The sequence below is a fragment of the Dasypus novemcinctus genome, chromosome 27 (assembly GCF_030445035.2).
Source record: "Dasypus novemcinctus isolate mDasNov1 chromosome 27, mDasNov1.1.hap2, whole genome shotgun sequence".
NCBI classification, from domain to species: Eukaryota; Metazoa; Chordata; class Mammalia; order Cingulata; family Dasypodidae; genus Dasypus; species Dasypus novemcinctus.
In genome coordinates, this window is record NC_080699.1 from 19,308,585 (window position 1) to 19,323,377 (window position 14,793).

A 14,793-nucleotide genomic window follows, 5' to 3' on the forward strand; every position below is an offset into this window, starting at 1 on the left:
GGCACACTGGTCTTCCCAGGGCCAGGACACAGGCCATGTGAGGCTCTGTGACAGTGGCAATCACCCTGATAGTCCTCATCACTCCTTGCAGATGCCCCCAAGCTCCAAGGCCCCGTGGCTGTGTACACCTGGGAGGGGAACCAGGTGAACATCACCTGCGAGGTATTTGCCTACCCCAGTGCCACCATCTCATGGTTTCGAGATGGCCAGCTGCTGCCAAGCTCTAACTACAGCAACATCAAGATCTACAACTCCCCCTCAGCCAGCTATCTGGAGGTGAGTGGCTGGGGCAGGGAACAGGATGGAGAAGGTGTGGTTTGTCTGTAGGTAGGCTCATGTGTGCAGTGAAGATCTTCTCTCTTTCTTTCCCGGGGAGCCATTGGCTGGAGAAAAAGCCTCATCCCTGGTCACCTTTCTCTGCTATGCTGATCCTCCCCCTGGGGCTCGACTAGGAATTGGGAGGCAGGAGGCACCTCTTCCCTGAGCCACTTTTCTCTTCTCTCTTGTTTAAGTCTGGGTGGAGATAATGAGCTATGCTTTACTAGTCCTCTTCTTTACGAAGGTAATCTAATGGATACTTGTAACCCAAGAGCTCCTTCCTTCTAAAGGTGACCCCGGACTCTGAAAATGATTTTGGAAACTACAACTGTACTGCAGTGAACCGCATTGGACAGGAGTCCTTGGAATTCATCCTTGTTCAAGCAGGTGAGTGCCCCTTCCAGCAGCCTTCACCCCACCCCTGCCTTCACCAGCCCATTTTGGGTGCTCAGGGATGCTAGGACAGTGGGAAGAAGAGAGGGTCAGGGTTAGCAAAGCCAGGGGTTCAGAAAGCAAGGCACCATGCAGGCTTGCGGGTCGGGACACAGGGCTTGTTGGGAGAAGATCCTGTGTTGATGTGGGCCGAGGGGACAGGACAGTTGACAGGAGGCCCAAGAGTGACATGCTTTGTGATGGGGAATTACAGTCCTGAGCCAAATTGGGGCCCTCCTGAGTCTCTGTATCTGTCCTTCCCACAGACACCCCATCATCACCATCCATCGACCAGGTGGAGCCATATTCTAGCACAGCACAGGTGCAGTTCGATGAACCTGAGGCCACAGGGGGAGTACCCATCCTCAAATACAAGGCCGAGTGGAGAGCAATGGGCGAGGAAGCGTGGCATTTCAAGTGGTATGATGCCAAAGAAGGTGAGTCTGGGAGAGCCGTCGTTTCCTTTAGAGTCACGAGTGCCTTGTTACTCAGGGTTGGGACACACACTCACCCCACATGACCGGCCTCCTGTCCACCCACCTGGGGAGGTGGCACACAGCACGCTTACCCACTGGAGGATGCGAGGGGTCACCACCTGCCACCCCACTTGTGTTCCGATACTGGAGCTCCTCCCTGTCCCTCTAGAATTAGGCCATGGCCACGTGTCTACCTGGAGTTGTTGGGCATCTTGTTCTCACAACTACCAGGTCCGGACAAGGCCATCTGAGCCCCGCCCCTGGCAGAAGTCCTGTACAGGTGTGAGCACAGCACCTGAGTCCAGGCCACCCCTCCTCTGCACGTTTGAGTGACCCAGGTGGCAAGTCCACAGCCATCAGTAGATGTTGGGTGGACTAATGGACTGTCACATAATTGTGATGTTAGCCAAGGAAGCAGAGGCAGTGTAAGTCTGCTCTTCAGTCAATCCTATGATAAAATACCAAGCCAGGGATTTTTCTAAGGACACTCAGATTACTGCCTTTTGAAGATTCTTAAGTGTATTTATGTTTAATTCCTCCTCCTTGTGGTTTAATTGGAATAACTCAGTGACGTGTGCTTGGTTTCTGTAGAAAGCTTTTCCCTTCTGGTCTGATACGGCCACACAGAGACGTCAACCCGGTTTTATCCTGAGAATCAGTTCCACCAGAAAGCTTCTGCCCCTCCTTTTAGCTTCTGGGGCCAGAGCCGGGGGTGGGGGCAGATTGCTGCGTAATCGCATTAGAGCTAGAAAAGGACAATCCCACCTCTTCCTGACGTCCCCCGGAAATCCCGTGCCGACCGGCTGAGCTGAGCCTTTACATCCTCCCCTCGGCTGCACACTCTCCCGTGATCCTTGCCCACCTTCTCGCCACAGCCAGCATGGAGGGCATCATCACCATCGTGGGTCTGAAGCCAGAGACGACGTACGCGGTGCGGCTGGCCGCCCTCAACGGCAAGGGGCTGGGCGAGATCAGCACGGCCTCCGAGTTCAAGACGCAGCCCGTCCGTAAGTAGGGCTGCCACCCGCCTCATGCCCACGCCCGCTGTCTCCTCCCCGGGGCGGGGGGAGCCCCTACGCCGGCCCAATCCCTTGTGGGACCCCAGCTTTTTCTCTTCCATATCCCTCTGCCCAGGGTGCTCCCACCTCCTAGTTCCCTGGCTCCCAGTGGTTGCTGCCATGCAGCCCCTCTGACCTCTCCCTACAGGGTCGGTGGCACTGCCATGGCCCCTGGGTCAACTTGTTAGAAGAGCAGCCAGGGAGAAAGATGTGGACCCATTACTAAAGAAAACGGGGAGAAAAACAGAAACGTTTCCTGACGGGATTTGGAGATTTGCTTTTGACATGGTCACCAGGGCCCCTAAGTGCCCTGTGGCTTGTAGAGAGAGGGAGAGGACAATGACAGTGCACATAATTAGTTGTAGGATTTTTGATAAAACAGATAGCAAATTATAGAAAAACGGCGATGGCCAGAGCATTTGGAGCGGTAGCTAAAAAAAAAAGAGGGAAAAATGAATAAGACGCTGCCGCCTTCGACTTTTCTGCACCCCCCTTCCCCCACACACACACACCGGGGGCACCTGTCGGCGCCAGCTCCCTCTCGGCCTCTTTGGAGGTTCTGTGCAGAGCTGCCCTGCTGCTTCCTCTGCCATTCCCTCTTTCCTTCAGCTGTGCCTGCTACGCTTTGCCCTTCCCTCCCACAAACAACCAGTCTCTGCTCAAGCCCTCCCAGGTCAAATCCCTCGGCCGGCCAGGGCAGCTCCTGGGTCCATCCAGCAGAGAAAACGCCTGGAGAGCTGGCCTGCTCGGCCCCACACCCCTGGGCTCTCTCTGACTCCTAGAATTAGCAAACACCTGAGACAATCCTTTGCTTCCTTCTCTTTGGAGCCAGGGCCTGCAAACTGGCCCCTTTACTTCTTCCCAGAAAGGGGAATCCTATGTATGGCCTTCCATCTCCAGGAATGCCGTCTTTTTGGATTTGAAGTAATTTGATGATTTGAGTTTCCAGCTCCATGTGCTCTGCAGATTCTATATATTTCTTTCACATCTTTTTTTTTCTTTCTGGGTCTCCCTCTTGTCTTTTCTTTTCGTCTGTGTTCCATCCATGGGAAATGCAGATAGCCCTCCTCCACGTAAGTGCCTCTTCGTACCTCACTGCCTGTTTCCATAGTGTTAACATCTGCTAGCCCTAGTTCTTAATTTAGTGCCAGTCCCTCTTTTGTCCCCTAGAGCTGATTAGATGACACCTTCTGGGCCCTAACCACACTGACCTTAGCCTACTTGTGCTCTGTTAATATCCGTAGGTGACTCCAGAGGCTAACACTCCTCCTCTTTTAGAGCATGCAACTTCTGTGTCTTTGGAAATTGTGTTTATTGATGCATTTTTGCGTGTGACAATTAGCCTGCAGCCAAGATGGTGTTTGCCGAGCCAGGCGCAGTGGAAGTCTGTGGCTGGTCCCTGAGTAATGCGCTGTGGGACTGTGGGACCACCTCTCCATTAGCCAGGATTCCCAAAAAGCGACCACCGCCTCCCCAGGCCTCTGCTCAGAAACCCTTCAACGGCCAAGTGACCCGAAGGGATTCCCCTGGCCTTTCCGCCCATCGGGTGGGCAGCTGGGGCAGGGAGAGGAGGGCAGGTGGGGCTCCTGACTGGGGAGGCCGGTTGTCAAGGTGGAGCCTGCAGGCGGCTGCGGGGAAGTTAAACCCCGGGGCTAGTCAGCTCTATTCTTTGGCCTCACGTTCTTCCCAAAGTGTGTTTCCAGGTTTGGAAGAGACTGGCCAGCACCCTGGTGACCCTACCGTCAAGCACGTGGCAGGGTTGTGGGCATTGCTCACAGGAAGGATCCCCTAAGCATGCCGACTCTAAGTGTAGGTCCAGGAAGCGAGGCCCGCGGGACCCGAAGTGTGGTCACCCCTCGGCCTGCACCGGTGCTCCCCAGCCCTGGTCCAGCGGAGGCTGAGCTTATCCCTCCAAGGCTGGGTGCAGAGAGTAGTGGAAGGACGCGTCGCCCAGGCTCAGGAGAAAGGGTACTCAGGAAGCTGCACTCTTTTCATGAGAACTCCTGGTTCCTCAAAGGCACCCAGGGAAGCTTGTCTTTTAGAAACATATTTAGAAATACTGCAGCCACAGCACAAACTGGAGGAGCTACATGTAGGCGTGCTGAGATCCTGAGCGAGCTCCGGATCCACTACCTCAGCAGAGTTGGTTCCTGAATGAACAGGTTTTGGAACAAGGCAGGGGGGGCTGGGGAGGCAGGGGTTGTCAGGCAGGCCAGCGCTCTGCTCTGCACTGGCGGCCGCGCCCTCCCTGGGGTCAGGAGGGGCGGCCCTGGGCGCACGAGCACTTTCCTCCTGGGTGGGGGGGCTGCTATTCTTAGAATGAGCGCTTGGTTCCCCCCTCAGGACTTTGTCAGTAAACGAGTACTGACTCGGTTACATAAAAGAGAGGAAGGCTAGGATGAATTCTCCTTTTGAGTTTCTACCTAGAACCTGGAGTTGGAGCCCTGAATCAGAATAGCCACAGCCATTGTCAGCTCAACCATTGAAATGGTGAGAGTTCTAATAGCAGGTGCCATTTTTAAAAGTCAATGTTTAATCAAAAAGAGAGAATCAGACCCTTGTTTTTTGTGTGATATTATGAAAGCGGATCACTAATCAAGATGCTGAGAAGCCCTTCTGAAAATGGCAATAGATCATGGCACTGGTCTGGTGGCAGGCGTGGCTAGTACCGTGAAAAGTCAGTTTTCTCAATCATACAACAAAGTCATAGTTTCAGGAATTAAAGAGTGTATTAGTCAGCCAAAGGGGTGCTGATGAAAAACACCAGAAATTGGTTGGTTTTTATAAAGGGTATTTACTTAGGGTAGGAGCTTACAGATACCAGGCCATCAAGTATAAGTTACTTCCCTCACCAAAGTCTATTTTCACATGTTGGAGCAAGATGGCTGTCGACGTCTGTGAGGGTTCCGGTTTCCTGGGTTCCTCTGGGCTCAGCTCCGCTGTTTACTCCACATGGGCAGCTGTAGACTGTCAGGCGAATGGCTCTGTCACTCTCCCTGGGGTTTCTGCTGTGTCTAAGAAGCCGTCTCTACTCCTCTGTGTTCTTCTCCTGGCTCAGGGTTCCTCTCTTCCCGGGGCTTGCTTCTCTTTCCTCTGCATGCTGACTTCCTGAGGCTCCAGCTTAAGACTTCAGCATCAAACGCTAGTGTCAAAACTCCATCAGAAACCCTCCAGCATCAAAAAGCTCCATCTCTGTCCTTTGCCCTGCCTTTTATCTGACTCAATGCCCTAATGACATGGCCAATCAAAGCCCTAATCATAACTCAATCATACCCAGGTACAGACCAGATTACAAACATAATCCAATATCTATTTTTGGAATTCATAACCATAGCAAACCACTACAAAGAGCAAGGCAGTTTTGAATATGGAGAACCGTGGCATAGACTTAGGGTTGAGTGTGCCTTTTTCAAGAGCTTCGGCAGGATAAGAGGCAGCACACATGTGGGAAGATGTGAGGGTCTCATTTCATAGGAAATGAGCACACATTTGGGGAAAAACCCACTTTTTCTCCCATTCCCTAGACAGCAGGAAGGTTGTCTGAACTTAGCATCGGCGTCCGTTCAGCTGCATGCTTACCCCGGTCACAGGACCCCTGTCATTGGTTTATGAGGCGAGCTCATCTCACCACCGAGGGCACAGGCCTCCTGGCATTCTGGGGAGGAGATGCACAGGCTACTCCCCGCTGCTGGAGTTAGGTCCCGGTTGCACCCTTGGCTCTAAGGAAGAGAAAGGGTGAAGCAGGCAAGAGCTGGTACGTGGCTGGAGGGGCCTTTTGTATTAACTCATCACTTGGGGAAATCCTGTTTTCTGTGATGAAAGAGTTAACTGAGATGTCCCATGGTGGGCTTGCTTCCTCGGTCCCTTAGTCGACTTCTCCACGGTCAGGGGCAGGGATGAGCAAGGGGGGCTCACCGAGGCCACAGAAACACCTCAAGGGCTCCAGCTTCCCACTTGGCCATGTTAGAAAGCGTGGCTCTCCTGTTCGGAGGTTCCTCTGTGTGAAGTTTGTAAATGCGTGCGAAGGTAATGAGGAATCCGTGACTCAGAACAGACCAATAAAGCTCTGACCCGGAAGACGGTCCTGGTTCCTGTTTTTTGTTTTGTTTTTTTTTTAAGCTAAATGTCTGTGTGTTGTCAGGCCGCTCTTGGGTGGAAGCCCACGACCTCTCTCTGCCTTGGGAGAGGCTGCTTCCCCAGTAGAGCTGCTAAAGGACTAAAGAGAGGATGTTCTGATATAGTATTCAATCCTTCCTCCATGATCGAGCCACTGACTTTTAGGATTTAACTGCCTGAGTATCACCTCCTGATTTTGCTTCTATACCATGAAACAGAATAGATACTTTTGGGATACGGAGATTACAGACGGGGTGTAAAGATTACAGTCTCTGCTTTTTAAGAGAGGCTCACTCGAGAATTTTGTTCCGTTCTGCCCCTCGGTGTCAGGCTGTAAGCCCAAGGTAAATGCATTGTAATTAAAGCACACAGTCCTCCATTTCTTTACCTGAATTGTGTGGGCAATTATGCCAGTAATCCAAGCCAGAAAAATAAGAACGAGAGAGGCTTTTACCTGAGTGAAGGAGCCCATCAGGTTGGAACGAATTAGCACCCTGAACTGCCTTGAATTCAGTGCCACTGTACGCTCCCAGTGCGTGGACGTGTCCCTGCCTGGGAGGTACTAGAAAGACCAAACCATGAGTGTCTTGTGTCCACCTGCCTTTTGGTTTCATGTTTCCAGATCTTCATCCAGCTCTCAAAGGGGCCTTTGCTTTGCCATGGTTGAGGGGACACCTTCTGAATATTTGCCTGTGAAAAACTGAAGACCCGTTCTGTGTCCACATGTCTCATCCGTGAACTTTCTAACTCATCTCCGTGCAGCTGGGTCAGCATCACTGTTCATCAGACCCTTTCTCTGTGGACGCAAGAATAGCAGCAGCATTTGTGTACACACAGCAGCATGCACATCACCCCTTTTTCAGGTTGTTTTTGGAGGAGGGCAGTGATTGTGGAATCATCAGTATGCGAGTCTACCATGAACTTCAGCCAGTAGAGACGTCAGCTAGGGCAGTCATTTCTGTTGCATTCAGATATCACGAGGGAGTAAGGCATAAAGATTTTGCTGTAAATATGTCCATATGTGTAAACATGTGCCCTTCATGTAAGTGGATAGGTAAAATGAAGAGCCACGGTCTTTTTCTCCCTTGCTCAGCCCCCTTTCTGCTGAGTTGGCTGTTTGTTTTCGGTCAGGGCCTGAGGCCTCTGCAGCTGTTGCTGGCCACATCCCTTACCTGGAACTGGCTTTGGCAGGCACACAGGCTTGAAGTGCAAAAGAGCCACTCTCGGCCAGTCCGCAGCCACCTGTTTTCATGCACGGTGTGAAGCTCGATTCTCCTCCTCATACTCAAGCCCCAGGGTGGCCTCTTCCATTTTCTTATTCGCTGTCAGTGTGCCTCCGTGATCTTTTTCCTTTTTTTTTTTTTTTAACCTCCCTTTCTCTTTCTCCAGCGGCTCCTGCTAGCTCTCCCACCCATGAGCCATTGTCTTCTCCAGATAGTGAGTATCGTTTCTTCCGTTCGTCACTCCGCAGGTTACTTTCCACCAGCCACAGTGGAGTCTGCCTAATGTTATCTCCTCTGCCAGGCAATGATTAAACGCTGTCAGCAGAAAGCAGCGGCAGGTTTCAGAGAAGCAAATGTGAAGAGAAGCAGGCATAGGGTCCCTCAGACTCGTGGGAGGCAAGCGGGCCCTGCAGGAGAGGGAAGCGAGAAGCATCCTCAATCAGAAAACCCCGCAGGCAGGCTCCCGCGGCTGGCGCAGGTCCGCCCTGTCCTCTGAGCCTTCCTGGGCTGGACCCAAGCCGACATTTGGGAGAAGCTAGAGGAATTTGCCAAGAGAAATACCTGTTCTGCAGGGTCGTAATAACTGCTTTGGATGTTGTGTTTTACCCATTATTTTAATTGGCACAGTTGGATTCAGACATTGAAATTAGATAGTGAGTCCTATAGCTTTTGCTTTATCCACAAATGCTTGTATGTCTCATGAATATTTGTGGGAAAATAAGCAGCGTCTGCTTGCAGATGTGCCAGGCAGCAGGCACCAGGACAAGTCGCTTAACCCTTCAAAAGCGAGCCCAGTTTTCCTCCTCTAAAACGGCACGAGCAGTCTTCTCTCCTCCCACCTCCCGTAACACAGTCTCCTGGTTGTCAAGCTCTGCTCTGCCTTTCCTGGACCAGTCAGCCTCGTTGTCCTGGCTAAGCCTTCCTCATTTTTTATCTCGTTTTGCTGCCCTGTGCCTTTGTTTCCTCCTGAGTCCTAGGAGTAGAGAGCTTCAGGCCTGCCGCTCTTCAGAGTTTTGAGCCGAGCTTTCTGGGGAGCAGGGAGAGAAGCAAAGAGAGCCAACAGCTAAGTGAGGCACCGAGTTTGAAATCAGCAGGGAGGGGCGTGCCAGCAGGTTGGCTTTATTCTCTTTATCCTATCTGAAGCCCCTCGTTTGGGATCAGCCTCGGGAGCCCAAGCTTGGAAGCCCCCTGTGGCATCCATTTGGTTCAGAAGCAGTGCCCCAGCCCACCCGTGATTCTCCAGGCAGTGCACTCTAGTGGAAAGAGGTCAGCATTGGCTGCAGGGAGACCTGGGTTCAAATGCTACCTGCAAAGCTTCTACTTTCTGCCCCATGAGCTTGGATGAGTCACCCAACCTCCCCGAATCTTGGATTTCTGGTCTCTAAAATGAAGGATAATTTCCACCCACCTTGTAGGTGTTTGTGAAAATTAAAGATTAAGTATGAAAAACACAAAGCACAGTACCCAGCCTGTGGTAGTTCTAATTAATATTAACAGTAATTGAGGGCTTTGTTATTTCTTGCCATGTGAGAGTAATTTGTCAGCAAAATCACTGGCTATCTCTTTAAAAATATTTATTTTAATGTTGATAAATCAAAGAAGAAGGGAGTCTCTTTCATCATCTGTCTTTTCTTTATAGTGATGCTTTAATAGATAAACTAAATTCATCTCTCCATTCTCCTTCACCTCTCTGTGCCCTTTCTGTCCTTCATGTTTCCATAGCAACCGGGCCTCTTCCCGCCCTTCCAGCCACAGACCCATCCAGTGAGTACAGAGCTGAGTTGCTCTCAGCCAGACCTCTGAGTGCTGCCTGTTGTCGAGGCGACGTCGGGGTTCCAGCGTTGCCCAGTGCCCGTGGTGTTCACTTTTCTGAAAAGCCACAGTTGCAGATGCATGGTGTGGTTTCCTAAGCATGCATTCTCCTTGCCAAGAGAGCCCTCCCCATGTCACCACGAGAACTGGGGCGATTATTGCAAGAGTACGCTCTGCATGAGGAGGCCTTTCCAAATTTACTCTCAAGTTAAAATTAGATAAGGGGTAGGGAAACGCAGGACAGCACCTGCTGTCCTTCCCCTCTGAAATGCATGTACACTGCGTTTTATACACGTAGCTCAAGGACTGGGAACAAGGAGGGCTGGGAAAAAAGGGCGGCTTGCGGGGAGGGAGGCATTGCCGCTGCTTGCCAGCACACCCTCCTTTGTCTCTCCATGGCAAGGAGGTCTGCCCGGAGCACATAGGAGAAGGAGAGGTACTTCCGTCTCTGCTCAGGCCTGCACCCCAGTGCTAGCAAAACAATGGGTCAGAGAGTCCGGTGAAAGTGCTGGATTTCATATCCTGGATCATCTGTTCATTGTGGAAAGCATTAGCCTTCATCACAACCACAACATGCTCCAACCTCGTATTCCTAATGCTTAAGTGAGGTGTGCGTGTATGTTGAGGACTTAAAATCCCTGACAAGTCAACATAGCACGTGTTTTAGATTTTATACTTCTGGATACACAGAAGAAATACCAAGCAGCCCGTGGAGAAGTAATCAGATCAAGAAGGCACAGGGCAGGAGAGCAGAGTGTGGCTCCCACTCCCCCAGGCCAGCATTTCTGATGCATAATTGAACCAAGAAGAAAAGACTGACCTGGTTCTGTGTGTTGCATGAGATGGTTCCTTTTTCTACTGCAGGACAGAGCTCGGGGTCTGCTTTCTCAGTGTTGCCTTGGTGTGTGTGCGGCAATGAATTTTAATTCCCGGCGCTTTCGAGGTTTCACGTTGTCAGCAGAGCAGAGCCGTTGACAACGCCCGTGTGTGCTCGCATGGATTTAATTCAGATGACAGTTGTGGGGTGTTTTTAACATTCAGAAAAGGAATGCAGCTAACAGGACCCTTTTCTTTTTACAACAAACAGTCCAGCTCAGGTGCAGTGTGTGTGTACTGGGCACAGAAGAAGGGTACACAAAGCGTTGCATGACTTGCTTCCAGTTGAAGGTGCCTCACCGTGGGCTGGGCTGTGTCTGGAAGTGACACCCAATCTTGAGTCCATGTTTTTCTTAAGGAAGAATTAGTCTTTGCTCCTCCTGACATGACTTTACTTTGTAAAAACCAGGCATCTCTGCTCTCAGATAAAATGCCTAGCTGTGACATCCGGAGAGAAGAAAGTTTGCATCTTTGTATTTTGAAACATTGAATCATTTGACTATTTACCCAAATTATATGTCCGGGTGGATACTGGGATAAAGGAAAGGCAGTTGCAGTTGGGCAGCGGCCTGGGCTTAGCGTGAATATATCCTCAACAGTAAGGCAGGATGCAGCACAGGGCCATCGCAGTGAAACAGATAGCAGGGTAGCTATGCACATACGAAAAGCAGTCTATAGGGTTGAAAATAAAGAACATCTCCTATTTTTGCTTGTGAGTTGTTTTTTGGGTTTTGGCCAATTTAATATTATGAAGGAATAAAAGTATACTAAAGAAAATCAAAGAAGACTTGGTAGAATATTCCAGTCTCTGTGATATTAGACAATTAGAAACCCACATTCTGTCAGCTCACAGAGCCATGGGAATATGTGAACTTGGTTCCAGCCTTTCTCTGTGATTATTTGTAAGTACCAGAGTGGTGGGCTTTGGACAGAAAAGTACCTTCACCTCCCCTCTTTGCCCTCCTCCTTTCTTAGCCTCAACTGTTAATGGCCACAACATCCACTGATCTATCAAAGTTAAGGAGATGGGAAACTGAAATGCCATTTAACAAGGCACAATCATGCAGTTGCAAACTGGAATGTAGATACAATGTGGGACAAAAAAGGGGTGTTGATAAATCCAAACAAGAACATCTATTTTTTTTTTTTGCTGTAAATCTCAAATTCGTGTTTTACCAATAGGGTCGCAAATCTAAATATTAATATATAACTTTATCCACAGGCCCAAGTATTTGCTTAATGTCACACTCTCAGCTATGTCCCAGAGGTTCAGTTCCTGCTGTTCAGTTTGAAGGGCCAAGGTCTCAATGGCGAGAAGGAAACCTATTCCCTTATCTGCATTGTCCCACCCTTTCTGGCTTGCTTCCAACAAACCTCCCTCTCCTTAGGGAAACCGGAAATGGCTTTTTAAATTTTAATGCAATATTTTGTTCTTACAGGGAACACTAGCTGTGCTTTACAATCTTGGGACTTTTCTTTGATGACCCATGTTTTCTTTCATTGCCTTTATTTCCAAGGATACTTATGGAATCTCCGGATAATAACTTGTTTTGTTTTTTTCCTTTAACAGTCTCCTGGATTGACTATGACTTCTGGGTTCCTGGCTGAAACACCTCCCCATTTCAAAAAAAAAAAGTTTATATGTTCTTTGATGTAGTATTAATATGCAGTGTTGCAACTGTATCTAACGCTTATTGGTGTTGTTAACCAAATGCTCTTTATGATTTATTATTCTATTCTCAGGCAGTTTTACTGTCCTCCCAATGTTTCCTATATATACTGCTAATTTAATTTGATTTCTCCTTTTATTTAGTCTGTGATTTTGTTGTTGATTTTTCTCCCTGCCCATTGTTTACATCAGTTTTTAATTTTTTTGTATTTTCCATGTGACCTCCTCCACTTTCCTTTCAACCAATCATGTGCGTGCGTATCATGTGACTTTGTCATGTGGCTTGCATGGTGCTGATGATGTCGTCCACGCTGGTGAACAGAAGGTAAAACTCTTTATTCTGATTAGTAAAATAAATCTGGGACCAACACCTGTCACCTCTGGCCCGCTAATTTCTTCCCATCTCAGATTTCCCAAGTGATGCTACTTGAGAGATTTCCTCTTGTCCTCACTTCACACCCAGAAATTGGCATTCCTCGCAGCCTAACATGACAACTTTATACCATGTCAGCCTTGGGTTTAATATTTTGCCTTAAGAAATTGGGCGCACAGATGCCTATCTACAGTAAGACTACTTGAGCCACTGCAAAGTTTGCAATCTTGAATTTTTGCCAGATAGTTCATAAAAATTATTTCCCAAAAGCAGTTTTGTAAATTAGCTTTATAGTGTTGTTATTCAACTGGATCCAGTCGTTCTAAACACCAGAGTTGCTCTGAAATGAGTCCCATTCACATGAAAATGTGTCTGTTGACAACACTGAAAAGCTATGGAGAGAAATTTATCAACTGCCAAGGTTGGATTTGTTCAAAATCAAAGACAGTGCCTCATACAATTCACGCACATTGAGAACTTTGTGAACTAAGAGATTTAAGAATTTGGAATTGGAGCAGTTTGGCTCTGATTGCTGAGGTGTCACTTTTCAAGAGTGAGAAAAAGACTCGGAGCAAAAGCCACTTAGCAATTACTGGGACTGGAGGTCTCTGAGTAATCAAGAAGCACGTGATTGACCCTTGCGGCAAAGGAAATAAAATTATAGCCAATTACGTGTATGATGGTGACAAAATAATTAGTTAATACTGAGACTGTCACAACTTCATTTAAACATTTCTCCCTCACTGTAAAGAAGAAAGGGAGCTTCTGCTCACAGCTTCCCTCTGTAAAATCAAACACCTACTCAGAACCTGCCCTGGGAGCTCTTCTAACTGAAAAATATTACTTCACATCACAATCCGAAATACACACAGGCTGAACTGATCACCACGGCCAAACTAACACCAATAACCATCCCACGTGCCCATGCATGCAAGGGGTCCCCGTTGGAGCTCACTTCTCTTGAGAACTCATTGGGCGACTTCCACATGAACAAAACCATAGACAGCCGTCTCGCATGTCCTTCGTTCCCGTGCCATCCTTCTGTGCTGCCCTCCCCCATGTGTGTCAGCGCTGTGTGTGTGTCCCCTTGCTCCCCCTCCCCCTCCCCATCTCAGAGGACTTCAACTTTGGAGATCTGACAGCTCTGCCCCGATTCAGTCCCATTTACAACCAGACTCCTGGACCAAGGACTTGGACACGAGCTGTCCTCATTTTCCAAAAAGATGGCTGATCTTCCAATTGCATGAAATAAAGTGAGATGTCCCCCAAAGCAGAGGAACGTTGGATGCAGTTGGTGTGAATAAATTTGCCCTACCTTCAGAAATGATCTTAATCTGTGAGCCTTAGGGCAGAGAACATTGGGAGCCTAAGATTTTCTAAACTCCAAGCCCCACCCAAAATATTATGATTTCTTTATTTCGCTGAGGTGATCATCAGCAGGAACAGACTTTTCTCAGGCTTGGACCTTCCACCTGAAATCTTAAGTGTGTGCAGATGCCAGATGTTGGGTTGAAACCGTTCGTCTGTTTTTAAAACAGTTTGGTCATTTCGGTGCAATGCTGTAATTCATAACGAAGCATGGCTCCATGTGAATAAGGTAGAAATGAACTCATGCCTCTAAAGAGAGCTCTCTTTCAGGCATTTTAAGCTGGGCAAGAAGTGTTCTGAAGATATTTCCTGCAGTTGCCCTAGAAACACACACAAGACCTTGTGGTCTTAGCTGTCAGTGAAAAATGTGACTAGTACTAAAAAAATCATTTAAGAACCTTATGGAATTCCAATGCCATGATTACCCCTCATCAGACCACGTTCCCATCCATGACAGATGCTCTCTGGCCATTTCCAAGGGGGGTAGGCAAGAAGATTTGCTATTCATTTGAGCAGCAAGCAGCAGGAAATGGCCTTTGATAGTAAAACTTTAAGGGAGGGAGCAGTCAGAGCAGATGAAATGCATGGGGGAGAGAAACAAAGCTTCCTTAAGGACAGTTACCACCTCCATTCTCTGGACCTTAATATGGATTTAAGGTGAGGTGGGACTAAATTAGGAAGATTTAAATACACCCAATGATTGGTCAAATCCAGCATTCCCTGTCCTCCCCAAAACAAAACAAAAAAATGGCTTGTATGTGCTTAACCCATACTGACGTTCCACCCACCTTAGGGTCAGTGCTTCCTGAGCCCATCGGCACTGAGGGAACGAAGGCTACTTGGAAGAAGGGAGCTTAAAAGAGGCCTCACGCCATCCCCGTGGTTGGTGGCTTCCTGGGCCTGCAGGCTCACGGGTCCCAGGCAGGTGAGCCCAGACACCTGCCCGGGGATGGCAGGAGTGCGCGCTCATAGTGGCAAGCCAAGGAGGCCCCCGGTGTAGAAGTTCATTTCGAATCTCGTGGCATCATGTTTGCGTCCGCCAGCTACCCAGGACTCGGTGTAAATGGGACTC

General features: G+C 49.0%; 1 protein-coding gene across 15 annotated transcripts in view; it reads left to right on the forward strand.

Moving 5' to 3' along the window:
• The window catches only part of NCAM1 (neural cell adhesion molecule 1), a 315,822-nt gene that overhangs the window by 274,765 nt on the left and 26,264 nt on the right, over nt 1-14,793 (forward strand). For 14 of the 15 annotated variants that reach the window (XM_058289267.1, XM_058289260.1, XM_058289256.2 and 11 more), the window contains 4 exons: nt 92-276; nt 609-705; nt 1,017-1,187; nt 2,102-2,233. In XM_058289267.1, coding sequence (XP_058145250.1) covers nt 92-276; nt 609-705; nt 1,017-1,187; nt 2,102-2,233 — 585 coding nt within the window. Of the gene's footprint in view, nt 1-91; nt 277-608; nt 706-1,016; nt 1,188-2,101; nt 2,234-3,342; nt 3,358-7,789; nt 7,838-9,345; nt 9,388-14,793 lie in introns of all 15 variants that reach the window. The other variant, XM_058289255.2, reaches the window with a different exon arrangement.